This window comes from Nyctereutes procyonoides, unplaced genomic scaffold (genome assembly GCF_905146905.1).
Source record: "Nyctereutes procyonoides isolate TBG_1078 unplaced genomic scaffold, NYPRO_anot_genome, whole genome shotgun sequence".
NCBI lineage: Eukaryota > Metazoa > Chordata > Mammalia > Carnivora > Canidae > Nyctereutes > Nyctereutes procyonoides.
Window position 1 is genome coordinate 5,839,554 of NW_026575037.1, and position 27,248 is coordinate 5,866,801.

Genomic DNA, 27,248 nt, shown 5'->3' on the forward strand with positions numbered 1-27,248 from the left:
CAGGTATCCTCGTTACTATGTTTTTATCATTATTATTAAGAATCCTGGTGGTTATCACTAAGAACCAGAGATACACTTTGTATTAGAAACTTAAAGCTACCATGTAAACATCCCTGAGCTGTTTTTTTTAGCCTTTCTGGTTGAGACTGCTATTTGCACAAAACCTGTTCTCTGCTATCCCATCCAATGTCATCATATGAAGAAATGGAATACTTGTGGGTGTCCAGACTCCTTGAACAGAGAGAAATCCATTCTCCTATTATAATAGTAAGAAGAAAATTTTAAAATAATAGAGAATAAATTTGCTGAAGTAAAGAAAAGGTGGGGAGACTGAATGGCTTTACTTTCTGAAAATTCACCACATTTGTGTACTTAGCACCAATTTGTTCAGATTGAAGTAAGTGTTGAGGGCATGCCAACTTGAAAGGTCTGCTTGTTTGAGTGAGGTACTACAGTCTCAGTGATACCAATTGGATGTATTAAAGTGACTCTGGGGATTTGTATTTCAGAGCAGCTAAATGGTAGTGACTGTCAGTACATAAGCTTTCAAGCTGTAAAAACAGGAGACAGCAGAAAATGTCCTACTGGAAGGCAGGTAGATGAAGTCCATAAAACGCCCAGGCGCTATGGTGTTGGCAACTATATAAATGCAGTCTATAATTTTCTTCTCTTCGTTCTTGTCACTTTTCCTTTACAAAATGGTTCTCTACCCAGATCTTTAAGATCCCATTGCCTTTAGGAGTCCAGCAGCAAAACATACAATCCCATTTTCATGAAGCCTTTTCTCTTTCACCTTTTGCCATTTGTTTTTGAGGTCCTTCTTTACTGAATCCGTACACATCTATTGCCTAATACTGCTCTTTCCTTCCCATTCAGTTCCTTAAATGCCTTCTCTGCTCCTGTGGAAAAGGAATTCTCCTAATTTAGAATTTATAGCATAAAGAGTTAAGTTATTTGCTTATTTTATTCATTAATAACTTGAGCCACTGATATCCTGTCTTATTTATTGTAATCATTTACACAATGTAAAGGCAAACAGATGAGAGTGAAGCAGGCTGATTCACAGCAGCACCCTGAGATTTCACTGACATGAATGGGTGCATGAACACAGTTTGGTGTGTATTCAATTTTCTGTCATGCTTTGTTAGAATGTTATTGATTTTTAAAAAGGTTTTTTAAGTGAAGTGAAGAATTCCCCTTTTAAGAATATTAGAACACTTGTTTCCTAAATATAATACAAAAATATTAAAGGGGCTTCTGAATAATTGCAATTGGCAGAGCATTCACGTTCATTCATGTTTTATAATTCTGTACACAAAATTACTAGGAATTGACTTGGGTTGCCATTCATGGGAAGTATTCAGGCATACTATATATGCCACACTGCACTCATGAGCATATAATGGTTTTCTGATCTGTCGTAACTAGAAAATTTTGCTATAAGAAGGATATTTTGGTTCTTTACATCATTGTCCACCAAATTAAAACTTTGTCTTTCTACATTTTGTTCTTTTGTATTGAATTTCTGAAATTACTTTCACATTGGTAAGTAGTATTTTTTTCTTTGAAACTTGGCCCCCACATTCATCCAAGAAATTAATAATTGTTACTACCTCAAGGGCTGCCCCAAGGATTAAGAAAGATAAATTCCACATCCAACACTTAGCACAAAGCAAAGACTCAGTAATCACTAAAGTTATCATAAAAATACTTCTGCCTCAAAGTAGTGCCTAAAAAACTTTTATAGTACATCTTTTTTTATCTTTAGAGAAAGTATTTTGTATCATTCCTTAATGATGGTAACTCATCCTAAGAGTGGCAGACATTATCAGAATTAATGACATTTGAGTCCTGTTATTTATGTTAAGCATGTTAAGCATGCATATATGACATGATGGTATATAAACTTCAGTTAAATGTGCTTGAACAAAAATAAATGCACTTGATGCTTATCAATATTTGGCCATAATGATAACAGGCATAACAGATACTTTTCTCATTTAAGATATTTTCAGAGGCTTTTGGAACCTAACCCTCAGTTAATATGATAAGTATATTAACCTTTACTCTCTTTCCAAACATAATAATATTCCAGAATTATTTTAGTCACAGTCATTATTCAAAATCCTGAAAAGAAAATAATTAAGAAAGTGACAGTAAGTATATCCCCATAAGGTTTCTGTGTGATTTGTACCTTTTGGTGAAGTATGTTTGACCAGGTAGTTTTTCACTTCAGAGTGAAAAGCTCAAGTCTTGAGGCAAAGGTCTACAGAGCTTACGTGGCCTGAGCACACTTACCCCAGTCTCGGGCTTTCTGCTACTCTTTGTTCTACTCACACCAGTTGTACTGGCCTCCATGCTGCACCTGACCCTAGAAGCTTCATATTGGCTTCCCTCTGCCTGTAGCGTTCTTCCCGAATAAATACGAGGATGACTTCCACAGCTCATCTTCTCAACGCAACTACCCATTCACTATAATTACCATAGTGGAATTACTACAACTCTTCATCTCTTTTACACTGTCCTATTTTTTTGTCCTCCTTGAAATATCTTTTGACATTTGCTTCCTGATAAGTGAATTAAGGCCATGAACAACACAACTATAAGGTTCTAAAGGCATAGGTTGACTTCTATCTGTTGAAGAAGACAAGCACATCCTCCACCAAAAGTGCTTTTGTCCCTATACCTCCAGCTGCCAATTTCTTTGCCACACTTTCCAAAGAAGGCACATCAACGGAGAGAAAAATATGTATTACATAGAATAAATGACGTTATGATACCAGACTTTGGATTTAGAGAGCCCCTTTCTTCCAAAAAGCTAATTTTACATCAAAGCATATAAATTCATTCATCTTGCCTTCATCTCTGGTTGGTCTGAACATCCCAGTTTATTAATGAAGACCAGAGCAGAAAAGGTGAGATGGCTTACACAAGATCACATAGATAGTTGACAGACATGCTAAGAAAATCACCCAGATGTTTTCTTTGTTCAGTATATGTTCCACATGGAGCTGTATTGCCGGTTATCTTTTATTAAGAGAAGTGGTCACCTCATCTTGGTGCATATCCAACGGTAAAGGAAATGAAATAAATTTAAAACTTAATCAGGTCTTTATATTTTAAAACTTTTTTTGCCTTTCTATCTGAAGATGAAAAATATTTTTAGAGGATGAGAAAGTGAACAGGACAGTTTCAGACCTTTACTGAAACGATATTATAAGTCTCTATCTCAGTCTTAGAGGGCTAGCATATTTTAAAATGACTATAATTAAATATTATAACTATGAAAGGAACAATTTTTATAGCGGGTGAAAATAATGCGGTATATGTAGCATGAGTGGGAGCAGGGAAGAGAGCTGTCTAATTTTGGTCTACTGGAACCAGTATAGATTTTCTTTCTAACTCAGCAGAAATGTGGCTTTAAGAGCATAGTAGCAGCTTTCCTTTCGGCCTGGAGATTTAAAGTTAAAGGTAGCTGGACCAGTTTAATATGCAGGCTTGCCTGTGACTAATCCAACGAGCTGTTAATTCAGTCCTTGCTGATGCTGCTACCTGGTTGTACGTGGCCACTGGTGCTTGGGGTATATATCCTTCTCTCAGCTTTGAAATGGTTCTGAATCTTCTGAAAATGAAAGAACTTGGGTATTAGAGGGCCTTGCATTGTTGTGGGAGCTGAGAAAGAAGTGTAGACCTCTCATCATTTGTTGATTTAGCTTATTCCCTCTTTCCCCTCTTAGTGGCAGTTCAAGAAAAATTTAATTTCTTCTTTTTGAACCCAGTGGTATTCTTTAAGCTACACCAGAGTTGTGATTTTTTTTTTCATGATGCAGAAAGAGAATCTAAAAGAGGAAGAAGTACGACAAATAACATATTTGTTAGAGTTTAAAATATGGCTGCTCATTTTAGCCAATATAATTTTACATTGTTAAAAGCCTGGAAGTGTATTTATTTAGTGAGTTCATATGCCTGAAAACTAAAATTAGATATTTGAAAGAAAATGAGGAAATAAGTTTCCATTTTTTTCCTTATCCAGAACATTGCAAATTAAGGAAAACTGTTTACTGGATCATTTTATTCTTGCTAATGGAACTTATTTTCTCCTAGTTTGGTTTCTCCATCAATTATTCAGAGATTAAACTATGTTATACTGTAATATTCGATCTCATGTATCTTCTAATTATAGGTCATTATCAGAAGAAGGATGAGATTTTCATCTATCTTCACCAGCCCATCTCCCTACCAGCCTGCCCCCCATATAGTAGAAATGCCTAACTTGGATAATCACTCTTTAAAGTCACCTTCCAAAAAAGTCTGAAGGTCTTGTTGTTCAGTGTGCTTTGCAAAGCTGACTTGTTTAAAATTGGGGCTTTGTGCCATTGCCTTGAATTTTAGCTAATTATACTGCCATTTTTTAGAAGTCGTGTGTGCCTACTTCAGAAAATGGCTTTGTACATTAAGGCTCATTTAACCACTGATGGTTAGAGAGAAGTTGAGAGACTTAGAGTTATTGGTTGTAATTTTAAAAGTGATAGCGTGGGACTTCCTTGTACTGCAGGCGTATAAGACGCTATGTTGGCAACCTCTCAGTCATTAGGAATGTTGCAATTTGGCTTATGTTTTACGGGTCAAGATGTCACACAGAGGATCTGTTTAGTCATGGAAAGAAAATCAGTGTCCAGCGTGCAAAGGTAGTAATAGGGTAAGCACTTCCAATCGGATTTTCATAGGAGGGATTGATTTGTGTTCATTCCTAGGTCTGTGTAAAATGGTGTCCTTTTGGCACTAGCTGAATATAAATTTCAGTAAATGTTTTTTCTTGCTGCAGATTAGTGCACTACAGTGAAATTTTCTGTAACTGAGGGGAGGCAGTGGTTGGACGTCTGCTAATAGCCTGAAAGTAACTAATGAGGATGTGCAGTCGGAACGATTGATTGAATAGCTGCAGTCCTGTGTGTTTCTTTCTCGCTTGCTCTCTGCAAGCTGTAGAGAGGGAGGGGGAAGAGCAAGACACAGGGAGGGAGCGAGAGAAAAAACGCTTTCTGTTAAGTGGAAGTAGCACGGATCCCAGGGGCCAGGAGGCCAGAAATGGAAGTTTAAACTGCATCTATCTTTTAAAGGGAGAACAGCAGGAATCAAAATGTCAGTCTCCGGAGTCACGATTTACTCCTTATTTTTTAAGATCTGGAAGATAATACAGAGTACTTTTTTTAGGATGTGTTTTTTTCCTTGTCCATGTTGAGATTATCTAATGTTATCTGAGAAGCTGGATTCCTATATGTCTGTCAGTTGAAGTGGAGATGGGAAGCAGTTGTGATAAAGGTATAATATGTGTATATCTATCATCTGTGTGTGCGTGTGTATGTGCATATATATATGCATATATTTATATCACTATGAAAAAATTGTCTAAATGTAACCTTAATGTAGTGTATAGTAACTAAATTAGAAAATACCACCTCATCTGCAGAATCCGAAGCTTGTTAGGTCAGTTTGAACAGGTTTAGGATTCCAGAGTAAGATCTTAGTAAGGTCATCTTGCCAGCACAAGGAGAAGCTGATCTATTTTTATATCTGCATAGGCATATATGTTATTTTATCCTAGCCGCTTTCGGTTGTCTCGTGGCCCTTTGGTTGCAGTCTGGTGAATCATCTTATCTGCACGGAACTGAACTTTGACCTTCGTGCAGACACCAGCAAATCATGTGCAACACTAGACTATACGCTGTTCACAAGAATATCAAAAATTTCTTTGGATTCTATTAACTCCTATATTGCTGACAAACAGAGAAGTAGGTCCATACTCTGTGAGATGCAGATAGTAAGTGAATTTATAGATATTAAGTATAGCCCAGAAAAATTTACTTTCTCTATGTGCCCAGATAGAATTATAATCTGTCATGCTAAAGCAGATTTCTTAAGTGTGACCGGGTCTCCCTTTTCCCTTGATCATGTGGAGATAGAACGTGATATACCTTTAAAGCAAACTGATTATTTTTGTGATGGTGGTGGGGGGAATCCCACTAATTTACGGTTTAGTCAAAGATCCTAAATTTTGGTGTCTTTATGACATTTTTTTTCCTTCTTTTGCAGAGGTGCCGGCAGAAAGGTCCCCACGCAGACGGAGTATCTCAGGGACCAGTACATCAGAGAAACCCAACTCCATGGACACTGTAAATACCTCACCCTTCAAAGTACCAGTAAGTACTCCTCTTCTCCGAAAGATATTTTATTTTTCTCTCCTTTCTTCTTGGAGTTAGAGACAGTTACTAAGGAATCAAAACATTTTGCTCAAGAATTTCTTTATAATACTGAAGTTAAAAGGACAGAGTTATCAACTTACATAGATTAACTGTGGTTAACCTCCACTACTTTCAGTAGCAGGTTTATTAGATTTTAGGGAATAATTATTTTTACTTATGGGAGATTTCTAAAATGTATAAAAAATATGTTAAATTCAAAGTCTTCTGAACTATAGAGTGCAAATCTTTGCAGGATGCCCTTTTATCAAGTTACTAAAGAAAACCTGTCACCGTTCCATAAAGATGCTGTTGTATTTTTTTTTCTTAACAAGTGGGAGGAGTTTTTTGGGATTTTGTGTTATTTTTCTTGGGCTAGAGTATAATCAGTGAATGATGGGACTCATATAAACAGTAAATGGTGGGACTCATAAAGTTGCATGGCAGATTATCAGAGACAATTGTGAGTTCTAATCCTGAGACCTGGCCTGTGCTTTGCTTAAGCCATCTTTTAGATGACCATCTAAGTGCTTAAGAAGTGCCCTGGAAGAAATAGCCCAGTTTAAAATATTCCTTAAACTGATGAGGCAGTACTAAGAATCAGTATTAAATCTTAAATGCTGAAATCGGGAGGCTCTAAGTGATCAGGTCAGCTAATCACCAGTTGCAGTCCTAGTTTGGACCTTTTTGATATAAGTCTGAGTAACCCAGATTTTGATTCATCCATTTTCTATGTTTATTGACTTAAGAAAGAGACTAAGTGTATCATTTTATTAAAATGTATTGTTTTTAAACTTGAAAAGAATTACTGCCATGAGGTTGGTCATTATTGTAGGTACAGAGGACATCAGTATAGAGTAGAAGTAGACTTTTCTATTGGAGAAAAAAAAAGATTATTTTCTTTTAATTCAGTAAGTTAATATGTTGTATTCTTTATTTATGTATTCCAATACATTTTTTTAAGTTTGGATGACTTTTTTAAGTTGAACTGATATTTTGAGATATATAAGTTGGCATTCATTTGTAAATTAACCAAAGTGAATGTTTTATGTTTATGTTTATTAACCCTGAGAACAAGATACTTCCCCTTATTGTATTTCAATGATCTATAGCGTTCATGGATATCTATCTGTTACTATGACACCTTTCAAATGTTACCAATTCTCTCATTTTTAAAGATCAGAAGCAAGATTGTATTAATATTCTAACCAAATTGTGACAGGAATTATAAAATATCAGACTTCATCCCTTTTCCTGAATTCTTTGTTCCATAGACATGGCTTCTCACTTAAATGTTGGGTTGTTTGTTGTTTGTTTGTTTTGTTTTTTAATGAATGGAAAAAGGCATTGTTTTTCCTCCTTCCTCCCCTTCTTATTTTCCTGATGAAACAAATCAAATATAGTAAAACTGACCATACATATACAGTGTTTGGTGAAAAGAATTGAGTTAGAATTTGAAATATTGATACCATCATGCTAGAATAAATTTATACATATTTTTTAAAGTCAATAACTGAAGAAAGAGATACCTCTATAATATAAAACATTCAGGTACTTATATTGAATCTTAAGTTCATGGCTGGAATTTTAAAATTTAAATTAATTAGGAACAACAATTTTCATTTATATTTAAACAGTTGATAGCTGATTTAAGGTTTACCTTCCTAATAAAACTAGTTATTCTTGAGTAAAAATAATAAACCAATGATGCATATACATGACCACTAGCAGTGCTTACAAACCATGTACTTAGTTGTCATTTTTCTGACAATCTCAGCCACCTCATGGATTTAGAAATATTGAAGGAAAGAGGGGCCACTGACTGGCAGCCTACAGTCACAAAGCCCATGCACCTAGCTGTGTAGGAGAGTTTAACCAGTCCTTATCTACACAGTTATTTGAAAAATAACTATCAGAACGCACTGGTTGTAATTTTTCAAAAGATGACAGTGAGTCAAGAAAGGAGTCATAAAAACAATCCAAATCACTCAGGATAAAGGCAAATAGCCCAATATTTATCAGTAGTCCTTAAGAATACTGTTGTATTACAGGATGGATGGTGTATAGTACAGTAATTGACATTGATAATAATGATCCTGAATCATTAAGAAGTGGAATTATATTGTGCTGAGCTTCTCTTTAAAGTGTAACTGTGTAATATTGTATGATATATATCCATTGAGAATATTTTAAATCTTGAAAATATGTGATGCTTATAAAACTTGTTATCCAGAAAAATCTGGTTTGTGAATACCTTATCCCATGATAATGCTGTATAAATAATTTATATTCTTTTACAAGAAACCAAAATATGCTGGCTAGATGAGGCACTGCAGTACCTCATATATCTGTGAAAGTACACAGTATGTTTTAAATTTCCATAGAATACCGATAGCTAATGTGATTTACTTAAATGTAATGCCAATAAGAATTATGTCTAGTTTTCAGATCAACACAAAATATTTTTGTGGTTGAAATCACAACAGAGTCTCTGAATATAGAAAAGCAGAACAAAAAGGAACCAAACTTTGAGATACTTAACTAAGTTAATTATATAGTGTTTTATGTTATTAACATGATTGTTTCCATAGAAATGATCCATGTTAACTTTATGAAGGAGCAGAAGTGACTTTTAAGGACAAGTTCTTGTGGTTCTAGGATTCAGGGGTCTTTACTATGGTGAACCACAAGTTCACTACTTATCAAGTAGACTCTCCAAAGGGCTTGTTTGTTCTTGCCAGCTCCATTTTCGGGCAAATACTGAAGAGCAGATAAAGAAGTTTTTAGCAAGCCTCGACTGAAATTATTGACAACACTTACTGAATGCTTACTTTGGGCCAAGTATTAGTGATTCACCAATTATTGAAACTTTCTTGGCACCAGGTTCTGGGGAAACAGAAATGAACACAGCAGAATTTTCCATTCCCAGAGCATTTCTAGTCTAGTAACAAGAGACAGAAAAACAACCAGATTCACAAGGAGGTAGATAAGCGTGGTGGCACTGGTTTTTAACAATGCATTGTATAAGCTAAGGCTTTGCCGGGGAGCCAGTATTTGAGCTGTTTCAAAGGCTGAGTGAAAATAATTGACAGGCAGAAGAGTATTCCAGGCTGAGGCAATAGCATTTTAGAAAGACACACTTCACAAAGTGACTGAGGCGTCCGGGGAATGTAGAAAGGGTTCAGTGAGGCACGAGCCAAAAAGCATGTAGGCAAAAATAGCAAGAGAGAAGGATGGGGAGGTAGTTTGGGGCAAGACTGTGAATGTTTGTTTGCCTAGCTTAACTAAATTTGGCAAGTGTTAGAGGTTTGTTTTTTGAAATATTTATCTTGGCTCAAAAACTAAACCAAAAAAGAGCTAGTCTCATGGATTCTCCAAAAGGGCCTTCTTCTCACCTCCATTTGTATAAATACTAGTATTGGTAAATTAACTTGGCTTTTCCCTAAGTGACTTTTTCCTCTTGCTATCAATATTGCAACTCAGGGCTATAGGTCAAGGACTGCCTGCCATTCAATAGAGGGCCATCCCAGCACCCACCCACTAGTTCTAGAGTAGTGGTTAGTTTGAGGGAGATCCAGGAGAAGCAGGCATGTAAGAGTCGCTTGTATCCCGCTGGCTGCTGCTGGATATGGCAGGAAGGAGCCAAGGAGTAACTGTAACAGTGAACCCAAATCAGGGAAGCCCAAAACCTTTGTATATCTTTCTCAACTCCCAAAATGTATATTTTTAAAAACTTCAAGTGGATAACCAGTACAACAGTATATTCACATATATTTCTTAGTCTAAGCCACCTTTACATCAGTGGCAAACAGCAGAGTCAATACATTTAAAAATAAAGATAAACATAAGAGGGAACTTACATGGCCCAACATATAGGTAAGGCAAGGTCCTGGTTTTTAGGGATGTCTCAGTATATTTGTACTTTTGTCTATTCATAGCTGTAAGGAAAAGCAGAGAGATCTGCAGGGTAGTTTTTCTGTTTCTTGTATTGATTCCATATTTCTTTACCTTAATTCCAGTTGCAACTCTTTGTGGGTTGTGTCCCTCATTAGACATGTATCTTGTCTTTGTATCTTGTCTTTGTAGCTACTTCAGTGCCTAACACAGTACTTTGCACACAGTAAGCACTCAACAAATAATTGTTAAATGGATAAGATATGCATGAATTATTGAATGACCAGAATGAAGTGAGTATCTCGCATTTACTCTCTTGGTATTACTGATGGTATCTCACTCTAGTGGATTACTAAACCATTTAATAATCACTAGGCAATCATTTGGAGTAAATGAGTGTACCTGTGCAGAAAAGTTACATTTTTTTCTTCAACCTAGAGATTTTAATATGTATTTGGAATTCGGGGCTATGGTATTTTATGTATATAGTATATATATGCTGTCGCTACTGACATTGTGAAGTGAAACTAGATAGAATTTTTTATTTAATGATTTGTTTCTGTGGATATTTCTTTGAGTCTTTTAGGTGCCATACAAATGTATAAGCTCACAAAGTTTTTGCAGATTTGAGTTTTGACTCTTAGCTTCTTCAAGAACCATTTTAGTCATTTGAATAGTTTTAGCCTCTTTTTAAAGATGCTATTTTTCTTTCTTTCTTTTTTTTTAGTTATCTTGCTAGACCTTTTACATTTGTCATATTTGTGTTTTCCTCTAATTAAAACATCCATTATATGTCTTATATATTGTTAAAACTAGATTCAAATGATATTATGGGGGTGATTAGGAAGGAATGAGTAAACTAATGAAAGTTATCCAGGTACTTAAATTTAATTCAGAAAGGGAAAATGATCACGCCTTGTAATTGTATATATTTCGTTCACATTGCCTGAGTTTTTGAAACATGCTTCTTTCTTTAATGTTCTATTTATAAAGTGACTATTGATATTTATGATTTTTATATCACTTCTCCTTAGACGATGCCATTAATTTGGCTTTGGCTAAAAGAAAGCTGCTTGTGTTCCGGGCCAGGTGCTTGGCTTAGTGTTCTCATTTCCATAACACAATGGTCTGAGTTGGCCTTCCATGTAAATGTAACACAATGCAGTCGCAGCTGCTTCGTTTGTATTAGCTTTGAGCTTGGCTCTGAAAGAATTCAGGCACTAAAATATATGCCAAGACAACCAGAAAGCATAGTTGAACTAAGGCAGTAGCTGACTATTCCTTTGTAACCCTTCTCATTCCTGTCACAGTGACACCTGAGCATTCCCAATCAGATATATAGTAGATAGAAAAGACTGTCAAAAGATGAAAATTTTGCATAGTTTTTAGAAGAGGTAAGGCTTTGGAAGAATAAATGTAGACTAAGTTAAATTTTTATGTAAAAAGAAATATTACACCCTTTCTTAAGTATTGAGATGTGAGGCTCAGTTGGGTATTGGTCTCTGTTTTGAATAGAATCCTCAATGAGAGCAATAAGATCCTCAATAAGATTTTTGTTTTTCCAACTTAAACAAAGAGACAAAGCTTCATGACCACTTGGTAAAGATCAAATATTTACCAATAATACCAATAATCAAATATGATTATTGTCAAAACCAGTGGTTTTCAACTCTGGCTATACCTAAATATTACCTAAGGAACGTCCCCCAAAACAAACACACATACAAGACTAATGCCTGGGCTCTACCTCAAACCAGTTAAATCAAAATCTCTAGACTAGAACCCAGTATTCTGTATTTTTAAAAAACCTTCCCAGGTGATTCTAATACGTTGAGAGCTATTTGTCCAAATAATTTGTTAGTATATTTGGAACCCATTTTAGTCCCATGTCTTCCCTGCAGACATCACTGCTTTCTTTTGTACCTTCAAGTCTGGCATAAGAAACTAATAAGCGATATTTTTTTTCTGTGGCTTGTCATAGCTCACAAATGCTGCATTGTATATTAGTTGTCCTTCCAAGTGTTTGACACCGTCAGTTCAGATGACAAGTCTACATTTACAAAATACTTTATTGTGGCATAGTGACCTTTGATGAGCCGAAGAATCTAGTTTTAGGCGTGAAATAATCAATTTGAATTTATAGCATCCAAGGTGCAATACCATTTTAATTTTTGTATTCCTCATTGCATTTGCATTCCTGGACACTTTAAGTTCTATCCTCTGCTACTTAACGATTCTATATCCAACTTTTCTTCTCTTTACTGACCATCTGTGTAGAGTTAAAGTCCAAAGTAGGATCACCCTGCAGTGGTACTTCTTTTTAATAGAGAGTGTATTTATATTCCTGTATGTATGAATATATATGAATTATATTCATATTATATGTCTATCAAAATAGTACTAGCAGAGTAAAAATAATATAATAAACATAAGAATGTCAGAAAAGGAAAATTATAGTCTGAAGATGTTAAATATTAACTATACCTTTAAATCATTTTGTAATCAGAAGAGGTGTAATTTTTAAGTTTTTTAATAATAAATATCCTAGAAAATATAAAATTTGAAGCAGAGAAAAAAGGAATAAGGTTAGATACAACCCCTTAAGAGAGGTAGAAAGGAGATAGCAAATACCTGGAAGAAAAGAGAACAGGCATGGCAGGGAATATTGCCCAGGTTCTCAACTTGAAAGAATAAAAGAATGAGGGAAACTCTCCTCGATTTATGGTTATTCATAAAATAGGTTTGCAGTAGTGCTGACTAGTGAAGATGCCAGTGGTATCTTGCCCAGGAGAAGAGGGCTATTTCAGAGAGAGAATGAGAGGAACTTACATAGCTCATTCTTATGGATAGTATACTATAAGCCCCTCTTCCTCAAAGCAAAGATATTTTTCTTCTGCTTTAATGGGGAGTGGAGGCTTAACACCTTTCATTTTACAATTAGAAATAAATGTTTTGAAGGGCTAATGCCCACTAAAGGAAATGTAACTAACCTCTAAGCACAGCTCTAAGCACACCTCTAAGCATGATATCAGATGCTTTCCTCTTTCACAGAAGTTAAGAAGCTAGAGATATGGAAATGAAACTTTGCCAACTTCTCAATTTTGCTAGTGTTAGCTGAACAGGAAGGTATTTTTGTACATCTCAGCTATACCTATACTCAGCAGGTTACGAGCATTGCTGGTAAATAATAACACTTTGAATGCCTTCCTATTATCAGGCCCATTAATTCTATAACCAAGGCCACCAGGATCATTCCACAGGATTTTTAAATGTTTGTTTCATATTAAGCACCTACTAATTTCATGTTAAAAGAACTTCATTCCTAGGTTATTATTTGATTATAATATCACTACAAAATTTTTTGTCAGACTCTTGTAGCTATTAAAAGAAAGGCTCCAAAAGGATTTGAATAGATACGTCTTCAAAGAAGATAAACAAATGACCAATACGCACATGAAAAGATGCTCAGCATCATTTGTCATTAGGGAAATGCAGATCAAAACCACAGTGAGATACCACTTCATACATACTAGAATGACTATGATCAAAGAGAGAACACAGTAAGTGTTGACAAGGATGTGGAAAAATTAGAACCCTCCTATATTGCTGAAGGGAATTTAAAAAGGCATGGTCACTTTGTAAACAGTTTGACAGTTCCTCAAAATTAAACATAGACTTACCATATGACCTAGTAATTCTACTTCTAAGTATATATACGAGAAAATTAAACACGTTTATACAAAATCTTGTGCGTGAATGTTCATGGGAGCATTATCTGTAACAGCCAAAAAGTGGACACAACCCAAAGTCTATCAACTAAAGAAGGATGGATATACAGAATGTGGTGTCTCTATTGTTCACCCATAAAAAGGAGTGAAGTACTGACACGCTACAACATGGTAGACCCTTAGAAGCAATATGCTAAGTGAATGAAACCAGAAACAACAGGCCATATATTGTATGATTCTGTTATTATGAAAAGTCCAGAATAGGCAAATCCACAGAGAGAGAAACTACATTAATGGTTGCCAAGGGTTGAGGAGAGAATGTGACTGCTAATTTGTATGGGATACCTTTGGGGGGTGATGAAAATATTCTGGAATTAGACTGTGGTGACTGTTATACAACGTTTTGAATAGACAACAACCACTAACATGTACACTTTAAAAAAGTGAGTTTGAAAAAAAAAAGTTTGGTGATGCATGAATTATATTTCAATAAAGCTGTTTAGAAAATTTAGGAAAAAAGCATAGACAGTATCTGAATGCTTCTTAATACTGATTACAAGTTAAAATGATAATATTTTTGTTATATTGGATTAAATGAAATATATTTTGGGGAGGAAAAAAGACAACAAAATGCATTTCGTTATATATTGGCTACTTATTTTCTATAAGTTTTTTTTTAGACACTCATTAGTGATACTTTGCATATTTGCATTTTATGCAAACTACCATAATTTTGCCTGCTATAAGGAAGCTTATATAGCTTCATACATTTTTACTCAAGAATATAGAAATAGGAAGCATGACATTTAGTTTTAAAAAAAAATCATAGCATATGTGAATAATTTTTAATTTTTGCACATTTTTACATCTTAAGAGTTATTCATACCTTATATAGTACACTTTATATATAATCTCTTCCATAAATTGAGTTGTCTATTAAATAAACTGACTTTTTTCATTTTGTATATAGTCCACCTTTACCTCCATATTCTTACATGATGTTATAGATGTGGCCTTATTTAATGGATTAATGCTGAGATCTTCATACTAGAAGGACCTTTTCCATGACATTTTATATAGCAATGAAATTCATGATCAACAAAGCAGAAAAGAGAAAGCGATGTTTTGTTGGAGAATCTTCTTCTAAACAGTCTTCTGTGTTCTACTAACACTTAGTTCTGCTGTCTGATCATAATGTAAATCCAGCTTGCCCCAAACTGTGTTCACTTATGTCTTTCCCCCAAACCATTTCCCCCCTGAATTTCTGTGTAGTACTACAGATTTCTTCAGTTCCCAGAACAGTAGTATTTTCTTTCCTCCCAAATTCAGTTACCAGATCGTCTCTTCTCCTCTCTTCAAATTCATCCATTCCACTGCTCGCCAGCCCCGCTACCATTTACCTCAATGGCCAGTGCTTGTTTTCTTCCCCTGAACCACTTACCAGGATCTGCTTCATGAGCATGAGACCAGTCCAGTGCACAGGCCCTGCATTCAGAAGGACCCTATGGATGGAATTTAACATTCTGTGGTTTTCATCCTAAGATTCTTATCGACCCACCTTTGGATTTGTCTTCTGTGAGTGAGGTCCAGTGGGACAGTGGAGTGTGTGCTGGGACTCAGAGCCAAGGCCTGGCTCAGCCTCCTGTTGCCTCCCTGGGATGGACTCCATACTGCCACTTCCCCACCCCCAGAATCCCAACCAGCCTCTCCCATCTGCCTCACCCAGCCCCTAGCTGTCACTCTCTGACCCTGGCACAGGCCTTTGTACAAGCATAAAAAAAGATAGAGGTTAGCCTGCACACCCTGTGACATCCTGAGGCAGTACTTGGCAGAGCTATCCTTGCTCCTGCTTGTCAGCTTAACTGGTGTCTGGCAGTTAGCCAAAGGCCACAACTCAGTTGGGGCAAGCCTCTTTCCCATCCCTAAGCCAGATACCTAGTGAGTTGCAGAGTCAGCTGTGGGAAGGAAAGAAGCCTGGCTCAACTTCCCTATCCTGGGCCTGGGCCTGGCACATGGGTTTACTGGCTGAAGAAGGGCAACCTAGCAACCAGTGGGGCCACCCCTATATACTGAGTTGTGGGCAGGGGCCCTGGGCATCTGTGAAGGTCTGCACTTGCCCTGGTGCCTGAGGGAGCATGACACTAAATAACAAATGAAAAACACCAGAGCAGGGCAGCCCAGGTGTCAGTGGTTTAGCGCCGCCTTCGGCCCGGGGTGTGATCCTGGAGACCCAGCATCGAGTGCCCCTTCGGGTTCCCTGTGTGGAGCCTGCTCCTCCCTCTGCCTGTGTCTCTGCCTCTCTCTCTCCCTCTCCCTCTCCCTCTCCCTCTCCCTCTCCCTCTCTCTCTCTCTCTCTCTCTCTCTCTCTGTGTGTTCTCATGAATAAATAAATAAAATCTTAAAAAAAAAAAGAAAGAAAAACACCAGAGCAGATGGAGAGAGAGACAGCCCAAGAAAAGGAAGTTTGCAATTTTAGTACTTTTTAATTTTATTTTATTTATTTATTCATGATAGACACACAGAGAGGGAGAGAGGCAGAGACACAGGCAGAGGAAGAAGCAGGCCCCATGCAGGGAGCCGGACCTGGGACTGGATCCCGGGTCCCCAGGACCAGGCCCTCGGCTGAAGGTGGCGCTAAACCACTGAGCCACCGGGGCTGCCCGATTTTAGTACTTTAATGGCCCTGAGTTCCTGCCTTTAGAACAAGGGCCCTTGTATTTTCCACTGAGCCCCTCAAAATATGTAGGCAGTTCCATCTAGTACAGTGGAGACTTTAACTCATCTCCTAGCCTCCAGCACCTCTGTCCCCACGTTAGCCTTTGCACTGTTGCTTTAACCCTGATCATTACTTGACTCTCCCTTGCTCAGGGTTATGTAGTAGTTCTCTATGGTCTTGTGCCCATGGACATGACCAAATTATATACATTTTATTTGGCTTGCACAGTGAGTACTTTGCACTCTCCTCTTTCTCTCCCTTCTTTCTTCTCATTTAAATGTTTCCAGACAGAGCTAGCTTTTCCATCAAAAAGCATCAGTCACCTGCTGAAATCTTTTGAGTTTGACTCATGTTTTATAGGATGATAAAAACCAAAGTTCACTTGGCTCAGAGAACCTTTCATTGTCAAATTTTTGGCTGCCCTTCCAGTTCCGTTTCATAATAGCCAATATCCCCATTCCCACCCCCAGATCTCTCAGCCTCAAAACTTAGAGGGTGCTCCACCTTAGTGCTCCATATTTACCAAACTTAAGAGTTCCCCAAACAAGTTTTCTCAGGTATCTTTGCACATTTCTGCCTAAAAAGGCCACCTTCTATGCTTCCTAAAAGTATTCTCATCCTTTAAAATTCAGCTCCAGTGTCTCACTACCTCTTCTAGGCAACATTAGCCTTGATTTTCTCTATCTTTCCATAGAGGTGTGCATTTATTGGTTGGTTATAGTACTTACTGTAGGGTCATCATTTGCATGGTTGCCTTCCCTGGTATGTAATATTCTAGGTGGCGGTCTCCAGAATAGGATGTATGTATCTCAGAGGGTACTAAATATGATCCATATGAGTTGCAGAAAGAAAATATTTCATTTTTAAAATTTTACTCTTTAAATTTTTATGTTATCAAATGTTTTATAATCCTACATTAGAACAATTCTTGTATTTTATAAGTAAACAATTTTAGGAATGTATACTAACAATATTTTACTCATTTGATACATAGTCAAAACAATTTAGAAACCACTGTTCTAGAAGATCAGGATTGTATCTTACTAATCTTAAAATTCCAGGTTTGACCTTTTCTTTTTCCTGACCTGTTTATGAAAATTCACTCATGATTACCCAGAGTATGCCCATTGCAAAGATATTAACCTCTTAAGCCAGAACATCTCCATCTTAGTTGATGGCTTAAAATTAATCAGTGTTGTGAAATGTTTTTGTTTTTTTTTTTTTAGGGTCTGCATTAATCTCTTAAGTAAAATAGAATTAAAGGAGGAATGTAGTGAGTAGAAGGAAATGATTTTCTATGGAAGTCCTGTGAGATTAATGATAGAGTAATTCATGGGGACTATCTTAGTTGGCTTCTTACTCAAGGAGTAATTGGATGTATAGGAATGTGCTCTGCTCTCAGCTTTTTGAAAGTTAAATGAGAAAAAGATAATCGCTCTAGCAGAAGTGAAGGTCAAAACCTGATGCTCTGTCCTTAAGCTAACTGGGCCCCATATCTTATGCAGTCAGTGAGACCGTTGTCACTCAAGAGCTCTTCTCCATTAAAATCAGGTGCCCACAGTTGGAAAAGGCTCTGCACTCTTCCAACCATATGATCTACAGCCTGTGTTACCTGCTTTTGAATTTTGCCAGAGTATCAGTACAAAGATTTTATATTATTAGCATTTAGGAACTTGTACATAAAAACAGGCAAAGGAGTGATAAGAGCTGTATTTTTTAAATGTATGTTCAGTTAGTGTCTCACATGTGTGACCAAGAGCAAATTGTTTGACCTACTCTAAAGCCTATGATGCCTCTTTTATGCTAATGAAATACTATTACAGATATTTTAAGATCCTTGGAGATTTGGAAGGGGGGGAGGTACTATATACTAAGGATCAATATGTTAATATTTGGGGCCTAAATTTATGATGAAAAAAAATACTTCCAGCATTAGAAACAGTACAGTTAGGAAATAGCCTTTAGAAGTATACCTAATAAAATCCTTTCTATGATGTGTTTCTCCTTCACTTCCCCATTTTCTATATTTTTTTAAAAAGTCATCCTGATAGATATTAGTAAAGAATAATTATATTGTTTTATTTGTATCTTTTGCTTACCACCATTTCCATAATAATGAGTTTTAGGTGCATTTTGTTTCACCAGAGGCAGTAAGAATTTTATTTTTTTAAATTACTACTAGGCTCTAAAGCCCCCCCCCCCCAATCTGTGATGCTTTTATTCTTAGAGTCCTAGAAATGAGAGATGGAAAACTTCAATTAAATTCATCTAGTCCATCTCCCCTGACAATGAAAAAGTGTCTCTCACATTATATTATCTGATGCTTTTTCAGGCTTCCCTGATAACCTCTGGGACATTGTCCAATAGACTAATAGACCTCACTTCGGGAGAATGTTCTCTTTCTTAGTTTTGACCCATCATTTCTCATTATTTTATCCCTTAAAGCCATTTTTCTTATATTCGTATTCTGTGAACTTAAGATCAGCAGTCTCTGCCAGTCACAAGAAAATCAACATATATCTCATTAGCAGGAACTGAGGTGGTCTACAGAAGTGAATATTCCAGATACTAAACTTTTCCCCTTTAAACACAGATTTAGCTTAACTTTAATAATTTTAAGGAGTTTCCCCCCCTTGAATGTATGAGATATTTTCACTACTTTCTTGAATGTATTGGACTTTTCTTAATAATTCAGGTTAATCATTAGCATTGCAAGTATATTATTAAGTAATCTACTCTATGCTAAGCATTGAAGAAATACAAAGATGAATTCAGTAATGTTTGCCTTCAGGAGTTAAGTCTCAGCAGGGTATATAAAATACGAGTTAAGACTCAGTAGGAGATATGGCATAGGAATAGAACTAATTATTGGTCAAGACAGAGGAAAACAGTCCTATAAACAAAAGAGCTTAGATAATCACAGGCGAGAGACTATAACTCCTATTAGAGAAATCAGGAATAGTTTCCTGAGGAGTTGGCATTTGAAACAAATAGTGTAGGGACAAAAAAAGATAAAATGAGATGTGTATTTCACACCTCACATAAGGGTGAACTCCAAATGGATTAGGGATCTAAATGTAAAATAAAAAATAAACCATACAAGTACTACAAGGAAGCATTGATAGCCTTAATGTAGGAAAAAACTTTCCGTAATGGTTACTGACAAGCCAGAGGCAAGAATGTTTTTAAAAATTGTGTAGTGGGGCAGCACGGGTGGCTCAGTGGTTTGGCGCCGCCTTCAGCCCGGAGCATGATCCTGGGAACTCGGGATCAAGTCCCAAGTTGGACTCCCTGCATGGAGCCTGCTTCTCCCTCTGCCTGTGTCTCTGCCATTCTCCCTCTCTCGAATAAATAAAAAAATATTTTTAAAAATTGTGTGGTGGAGTGCCTGGGTGACTCAGTCGGCTGAGTTTCAGTTTGGGGTTGTGGGATCAGCCCCACATCAGGTTCATACTCTGTGCAGAGTCTGCTAGGGATTCTCTACCCCCCCCCCCGCTGCTTCCCCGACTCACGCACGCACATGCGTGTGCACATTTTCTCTCTCCAGCCTGTAAAATAACTCTTTTTTAAAAATTATGTGGCAAAAAAAACCATCATAACAAAGTTAAAGACAATCAGCTGAGAGAAAACATTCACAACATATGAAGGACCATTAAAATTTGAGGGACAGGGAATCCCTGGGTGGCTCAGTGGTTTAGTGCCTGCCTTTGGCCCGGGGCGTGATCCTGGAGTCCTGGGATCGAGTCCCACATCAGGCTCCCTGCATGGAGCCTGCTTCTCCCTCTGCCTGTGTTTCTGCCTCTCTCTCTCTCCTCTGTGTCTGTGTCTTTCATGAATAAATAAATAAAATCTTTAAAAAAAAAATTTGAGGGACAAATGACCAAAACCCAATAGAAAACTGGGGGAAAAGTTTGAATAGTAGTTTCCAAATGCTATAAAAATTGTCCTAAACAGATAGAATGTTCAAACCCACTTATAATCAGAGAAATGCAAATTAGAACAATATTTTGATACTATATCACCTTTTAGACTAGCAAAAACTATACAGTATGACAAATTTTGTTGGTGAGGTCATAGGAAACAGTCTCATACATTGCTGATGGGAATACAAACTAGTACAATCCTTCTAGAGGAGATTTTGGCACAGCTACCTACATGCTTATCATTTGACCCAGCAATCTCATTTCTAACCGTGTACCCTGCAGGTGTACCTCCAGCAGTATGAAAATACAGATGCACAAGATATTCTTTGCAGCACTGTTTATAATTGCAAAATATTGGGAACAATCTAAATGCCCACTTGTAAGAAAATAATTATATAAACTATGTGTGGAAGAAAGGTAGAATAATGGCCCCCAAGATGTCCACATCTTACACAGAATCTGTAAATATGCTATTTTACATAGCAAAAGAGACTTTTGCAGATGGGATTAAGGCTAAAGACCTTGAGGTGAGAAGAGTACCATCGATTATCTAGATGGGTTCAATCTAATCACAAGGCCTTAAACATTACCTTTCAGAAAGATGTGACATTGCTAGCCTTGAAGATAGAGGAAGGGAATCATAAACCAAGAAGTGTGGGTGGCTTTTGGAGATGGAAGAGGCTTGAAACAGATTCTCTCCTATGGCCTTTAGAAAGGAATATAGCCCTACAGACACCTTGATTTTAGCTAGGTGAGACCTATGGACTTTTGACCCACAGAACTGTAAGATAACAAGATTTGTACTGTTTGAGCCACCTTATTGTGATAATTTGTTATCGTGGCAATAGAAAATTAATATGGTGGAAAAACTGGTGAAATTAGAATTGGATCTGTAATTTGTTGGTATGCTACCCTATGTTAATTTTCTCATTTTCATAATTTTACTATGGTTATGTAAGATGTTAACATTAGGGGAAGCTGTGCAAGAGAAAACTCTCCACTATTTTTCTGAATTTTCTGTAAAATCTAAAATTACATAGAAAGGAAAAAAACAGGGATTCCTTCTCAAGTTCCCTCCACCACTCCATCTCTCATCTCATCTTATCCTTTTAAAAAGTTGCCATGTCTCCATGCTATTTGTTTGTGAATTTCCAAAGAAGCTTTTAATTCTGTGGTTCCCAAACCATATGTCCACATAAAGACTTGTTCACACATTTTTTTTTTGAGCAGATTTATTCCTAAGATCCAAACTGGAAACAACCCAAATGTCCATCAGTTGCCAAATGGGTAAACATATTTTGGTATATCCATATGTGGAATCAAAAGGAATGGACTACTGATACATGCAATAGCATGGATCAATTCCCAAAGCAGTGTGCTAAGTGATAAAAGACTCCATTCTGCATAATTCTATTTCTATAACAGTATGTAAAAGATAAAACTGTAGGGACAAAGCAGGTTAGTGGTTACTAGGGGCTGAGGTAGGAGGAGTGGATTGACTGTAAAGTGGCATAAAGGAATGTTTGGGTGGTAGAAATCCGTATCTCAGCAGTAGCATATATACTTGTTAACACTCATCAGACTGTAAACCTAAATATAGTGAATTTTCCTTTCATAAATTATACCTCAATAGACTCAGTGTTTTTTTTTTAAAAAAAAGATACATTTATAACATATAAAAGTTGAAAGTAAAAGGTTTGAAAAAATTTAACAGGAAGGTAATAACCAAAAAAAATCTGATATAACAATGTTCTATCAAATGAAAATGAATCTCTAAAGACAAAGAATATTCTGGGGGGGGGGTAGATTCCTGGGTGGCTCAGTGGTTTGGCACCTGCCTTAGGCCCAGGGCATGGCTCTGGAGCCCTGGGATCGAGTCCCACATTGGGCTCCCTGCACGGTGCCTGCTTCTCCCACTGCCCCTCTCTCTCTCTCTCTCTCTCTCTCTCTCTCTTTCTCTGTGTCTCTCATGAATAAATAAAATCTTAAAAAAAAAAAGAATATTCTTAGGGGTAGAAAAGGTATTTGCCCTCCCAAACAAATCTTAATATATCAGTATGTCATACATATCATAATAATTTTAATAGCATGTATATATAATACATATACATATTTTACTTTTATACTTTAATATCTAATAATATATCAATTATTATTAGTAAGTTCGATAATGTGAGTTCGATCTGATTAATGGATATGTGGTTAATGTATTAATGTATGTGCTTTTATATGTTTTAAAGTTTCATAATGTTTTACTTTGTTAAATAAAAGGGAATCATGAAATGTTTGTCAAAAATGCAGATCACTGCTCCACACCCAAAGATTCTGATTCATCAGCTCTGGCTAGAAAAACATTGGTAATTTATTATAGGACCTTTTCTTTTTCCCTTTGATGCTTTAATTTGCAAAACAAAAACAAAAACAAACAAAAAACCCCACTAGGGGGGATGTTACCCACAATGAAAGTGCTTGTTAACTAGAGAGCACTTTGCAACGATTTCTTTTGTTGTTATCCTTGTTACCTAGAGTTTCCCTTTGTATTTGGACTTCCCAAACTGGAAGATAAACTAAGGAAATGAAATATGATGACTGCAAAGTGGAGTTTAACATTTTCAGTTACCCTTCCTTTTCCTTCTTTCTTGTTAATTGTCCACAACTGAATTCTAGTGAACATTTTCAGAACATCTGTAAGTTCCTGAACTATATTAAAAGATAAGGAAAGGAATCATTTATATAGGACATCACCCTTCTCATAACTGCAATCCATAATTCCATGAACTGCTAAAACACACAAATACACAGAAATGAGTCTACTAATTAGGGGAAAACTTAAGAAGCCAGGATGAGAACAATTCTCACCTGGGTCCTTTCTAGTAGACAAGGTAGCATTTTCTTATTGTGAGGCATGTAATATTTTAAGGAACTGCTCGTAAAGTTACTTAAATCATCTGGATTTCCTTAATCCCTGGTGCAGCCTTTGATAAGAAAAAGTCTCACACTGGATGGCAGCAGGTTTGGGTTGCAGATCATGGTGTTTTTGTGTAAAAGGTGATGACATGCTTTTCCGTCTCCACTCCCTCCCCCCCCCCTTAAGGGACCAGAGGCAGCCCAAGGACAGGGCAAGTCGGCGGGGCGGGCGGGGCGGGCGAGGCTTCTGAGAGCGGTTGCATAGCAGCAGTTTTATTTCAGTTACCAGACATGCCCTGATAGCCAAGTTCAGTCTTCGGGGGTTACTCTGGTTTGTAGGTGGAGAACAACTTTTATTGCTCTCTTAACATATACCAAGCTCCAGAAAAAGGCAACATTTGGCTTTTCCTTTCCCTGGCAGTTGCTAAATTTAAGCCTTATTTTGGCAGAAAAGAGGGAGTACCAACTAATTAAAGTAAGTCCTTTTAGTTGTATCATTTGCTATATGACAATGGAGTTGCTTAAATGATAAGCTCTCTACTGTTTTTCAGAACAGTAGCTAGTAGCAACAGTATTTCCAAGGAGGATTGGATGAGGTAGGATTTGTTATGAGGGTTTTGTTAGTGTCTTTTTAGATGAGGTTGGTGTCAGAAGGAGGAAATCAGTTTATTTATAGTCTTTTCCTTTGTTTCTATTGGATTTTTAAGTCAGCTCATGGGAGCATCATTCACATAAGACGTAGTTATAGCTTGATGTGAAAGCAGTATATTCCTCTCGATATCCATCTCTTTGTAAATTTTATATTTGAATTTTTTTTTCTGACAGTGACCACTGAATCAGTGGTCATATAAAAGTAATTTCAATATAAAAGTAATTTCAATAGAGTTTTTATTTTACTTCAGTTTAGTTATATAGATAGGAGGCTTAGGGGCAAATTTTTCTGTCACATGTCACTTTAGTGGGTGTTTTGGGTTTTTCCCCCTCATATTTTCAAATTGTCATAGTGCATTTCTTTCTTTTTTGTGGTATATAATTCTGTAATAAGAGATGTGTAGAAGTTAAGTACAGCACACATGGAGAAAATGTGTTATATTATAGGGCCTAGAAGTATTTTGAAGAGGAATGAGAACATGGGGAATCGGTGTAGTATAGTGGTTAAAAAGCAAAGGTTCCAGAGTCCGGCTGCCTGGGCATAAAGTTACACTCTGCCACTTAGCAGCTGTGTGACTTGGGAAAGTCAGACGTGTTCTATCCCAGCTGTTGACAGGTGATCTACTGTTGATTTTAAAAATGAACTGTTCACATAGTGCATATTCTTGCTCAAAACCATATTAAATCAGTACACATTTCTACTCTTATGGCTAAAGTTATTTCTCTCAGAAAAGCAAATGCTTTCTCATTTGTGACTACTTTGGATGGTCTTGTCTCTCACTTTTGCTTTCCTTAGAAATCAGAGTAAAAGGTAAAGTCCTCACAATGGCATGCAGGATCTGTCCACTCACCTCACTGCTGGGACATTTCCCACAACCCTTCCCATTGCTTTCTCCACTCCAGCCACACTGACCTCTTGGCTCTTTCTGAAACATACCAGGAGTTCTTCTACCTAAAGCCTTTGCCCAGCCCATTCGTGTTGCCTGGAATGCTTTTCCCTTCTGATATCCGCAGGCTAACTCACCTCCTTTAAGTCTTTAGTCAGTGTAATATTTCTCCAAAAGGCCTATCATGATGACCATTTTATATTCTCAGCTCTTTACATGGCCCTATTTTTCTATAGCACTTGTCTTTTACTAATTTATTATGTTCTTTGTGTATTGTCTATCTCCTACTAGTATATGAAACTTAATGAAGGCAAAGATATTTGTTTGTTTTGTTCACTGATACATGTCAAGTGCCTCAAGTATCTGGCCAATAAAGGGTGCTCAATAAATACATGAATGAATGAACTTTTTAGGTATTTTCAATATCCTGGGTTTAAATTCTGACTCATCTCCTAACTGGGTTACCTGAAGCAAGTTGCTGAATACTTATTTTGTAGCATTGTTGCATCAATTAAACAGTATTGCATATTGGAAAGCTCCTAGCCAGTGCTTCATATCTAGAAAACCTTCAGTAAATTCAGTCAGTCAACAAATGTTAATCGAGTACTTATGATGTACCAAGTATTCCTATAGGTACTAGCATATATCACTGAACAAAAGAGCCAAAAATCCCTGCTATTTGTGGAACTTATTTCTTCCCTTCCTTTGATGTGGTTGTTTCTAAGGGGAAAAATTGTGATTCCGCCTCATCTATTCAGTGGTCTCTCACCCGAAATTCACATTCACTTAATACTTACAGGGACCCATTTTTCCATTATTTTAAAAGTACTTTTCCATTCAGTTAATTTATTCTTTGGAATGGCCCCAGGAAGACGATTTTTTATTCCTCATTTTACAGGTGGGAAATCTGAAACTTCGAAATTAGGACTTGTCCAGGGTCATTCAATAGGAGAAATTCGAGCCAGGATTTGAAGCCACACATTCTGATTCAGAGTTGCCTGCTGCTCTTTCTACACTACACAATGGCTTTTATTCATTTCACAGTCCATTTTATTTCCGTCCTACAGACATTTATTGAGCCCCTACAAAATGCCTGATACCAAACCTGCCCTGGGAAGTTAAAGGTTGCTTCATCCCTGCCCTGAGTTCAGAGTTTAGAGGGAAGGCTGTTGGCACATAAGTGGGCATGCAGCGTGCTGAATGTAAGACTGACTGTATTTACTTGGAATACTTGGAAGCACAGAGGAGGGCCACCTCATCTAGAGCAAGGTGTAGGTCATGTCAAAAAACATGCTAGAAGAGATCATGCCTTAGTTCAGTCTCAAAGGATGACTTAGCCAGGGAAAAGGAAGGGAATATGAGCAGCAGCAGAGATGCATGGTGAACATAGAGAATGTCAGGCTTTCAGAGTTGCTAGAGAGTAAAGTGTACAGCAGGGAATGGCCAGGAATCAGACTAGAATATTTAGTAGGTACCAAATGATACCGTATCTTTCAGGAAGAACTCTTACCAGGCCCCCTCTTTCAGGTACTTTTAGATTAGTTATCCATCCTTGGTCCAGTAATCTATAGTCAAGGCAGAAGAATTGCTTGGTGCAAAGGATTGTGATCTCTTCATAAGGAATTGCTCAGAAGAAGCAGGGCAAGTGGGCATGCCATACACTGTGAGGGGGTAATGTTACTGAGAAACTGGCTCACTGCATAGTTGGTCTGGGACAGAGGCATAGTAGAAGCTAAGACTTGCTTGGAGATAGTGAGTTTTTTAGTGGCATCATCTGTTTAGTTATGTGGGAGGAGTCCCTCCCTTTATAGCCTAAGTTAAACAGTATTCTCAGGTGAGAACCATGTTTCAATTTTATCAAGGAAATAAAAGCAGAATTTTGTTGTGGATTCTACCACCTCTGTGAAATATTACTGCTCTGGGCTATCTTAAACTTTCCCTTATCTGTATTCCCAGAACAACCATAGTTTCACATAGATATTGAGTGCTTACTAAAGTTTAGACACTGTGGTAGATGTTAAAAGAGAATAAAACATTATATCTTACATCTTCCCTCAAAAGTTTAAGGGCCAATGGGAGCAATAAGTATGCATTAATACATTAATAAGTGGGCAACCACCTTCCCAACCTTATTTTTTGCTACTTCTAATTACATATTAGCCACACTACATCTACTTAAGAGATGCCCATTGTATTCTTATCTCCATGACATTCTCAAGCTGTGCTCCATACAATACCTCTGCTCCTCAGCACCCCCAAACCCAAATCAGGTCTACCCGTTGGGACCTAGCATATTCCACTTCTGC

General features: G+C 37.0%; 1 protein-coding gene across 5 annotated transcripts in view; it reads left to right on the forward strand.

The window, feature by feature from the left end:
* Positions 1 to 27,248, forward strand: part of RASAL2 (RAS protein activator like 2) — a 353,302-nt gene that overhangs the window by 259,742 nt on the left and 66,312 nt on the right. For all 5 annotated transcript variants that reach the window (XM_055319255.1, XM_055319253.1, XM_055319254.1 and 2 more), the window contains one exon: positions 6,091 to 6,197. In XM_055319255.1, the coding sequence (XP_055175230.1) occupies positions 6,091 to 6,197 (107 nt within the window). The remainder of the gene's footprint in view (positions 1 to 6,090; positions 6,198 to 27,248) is intronic.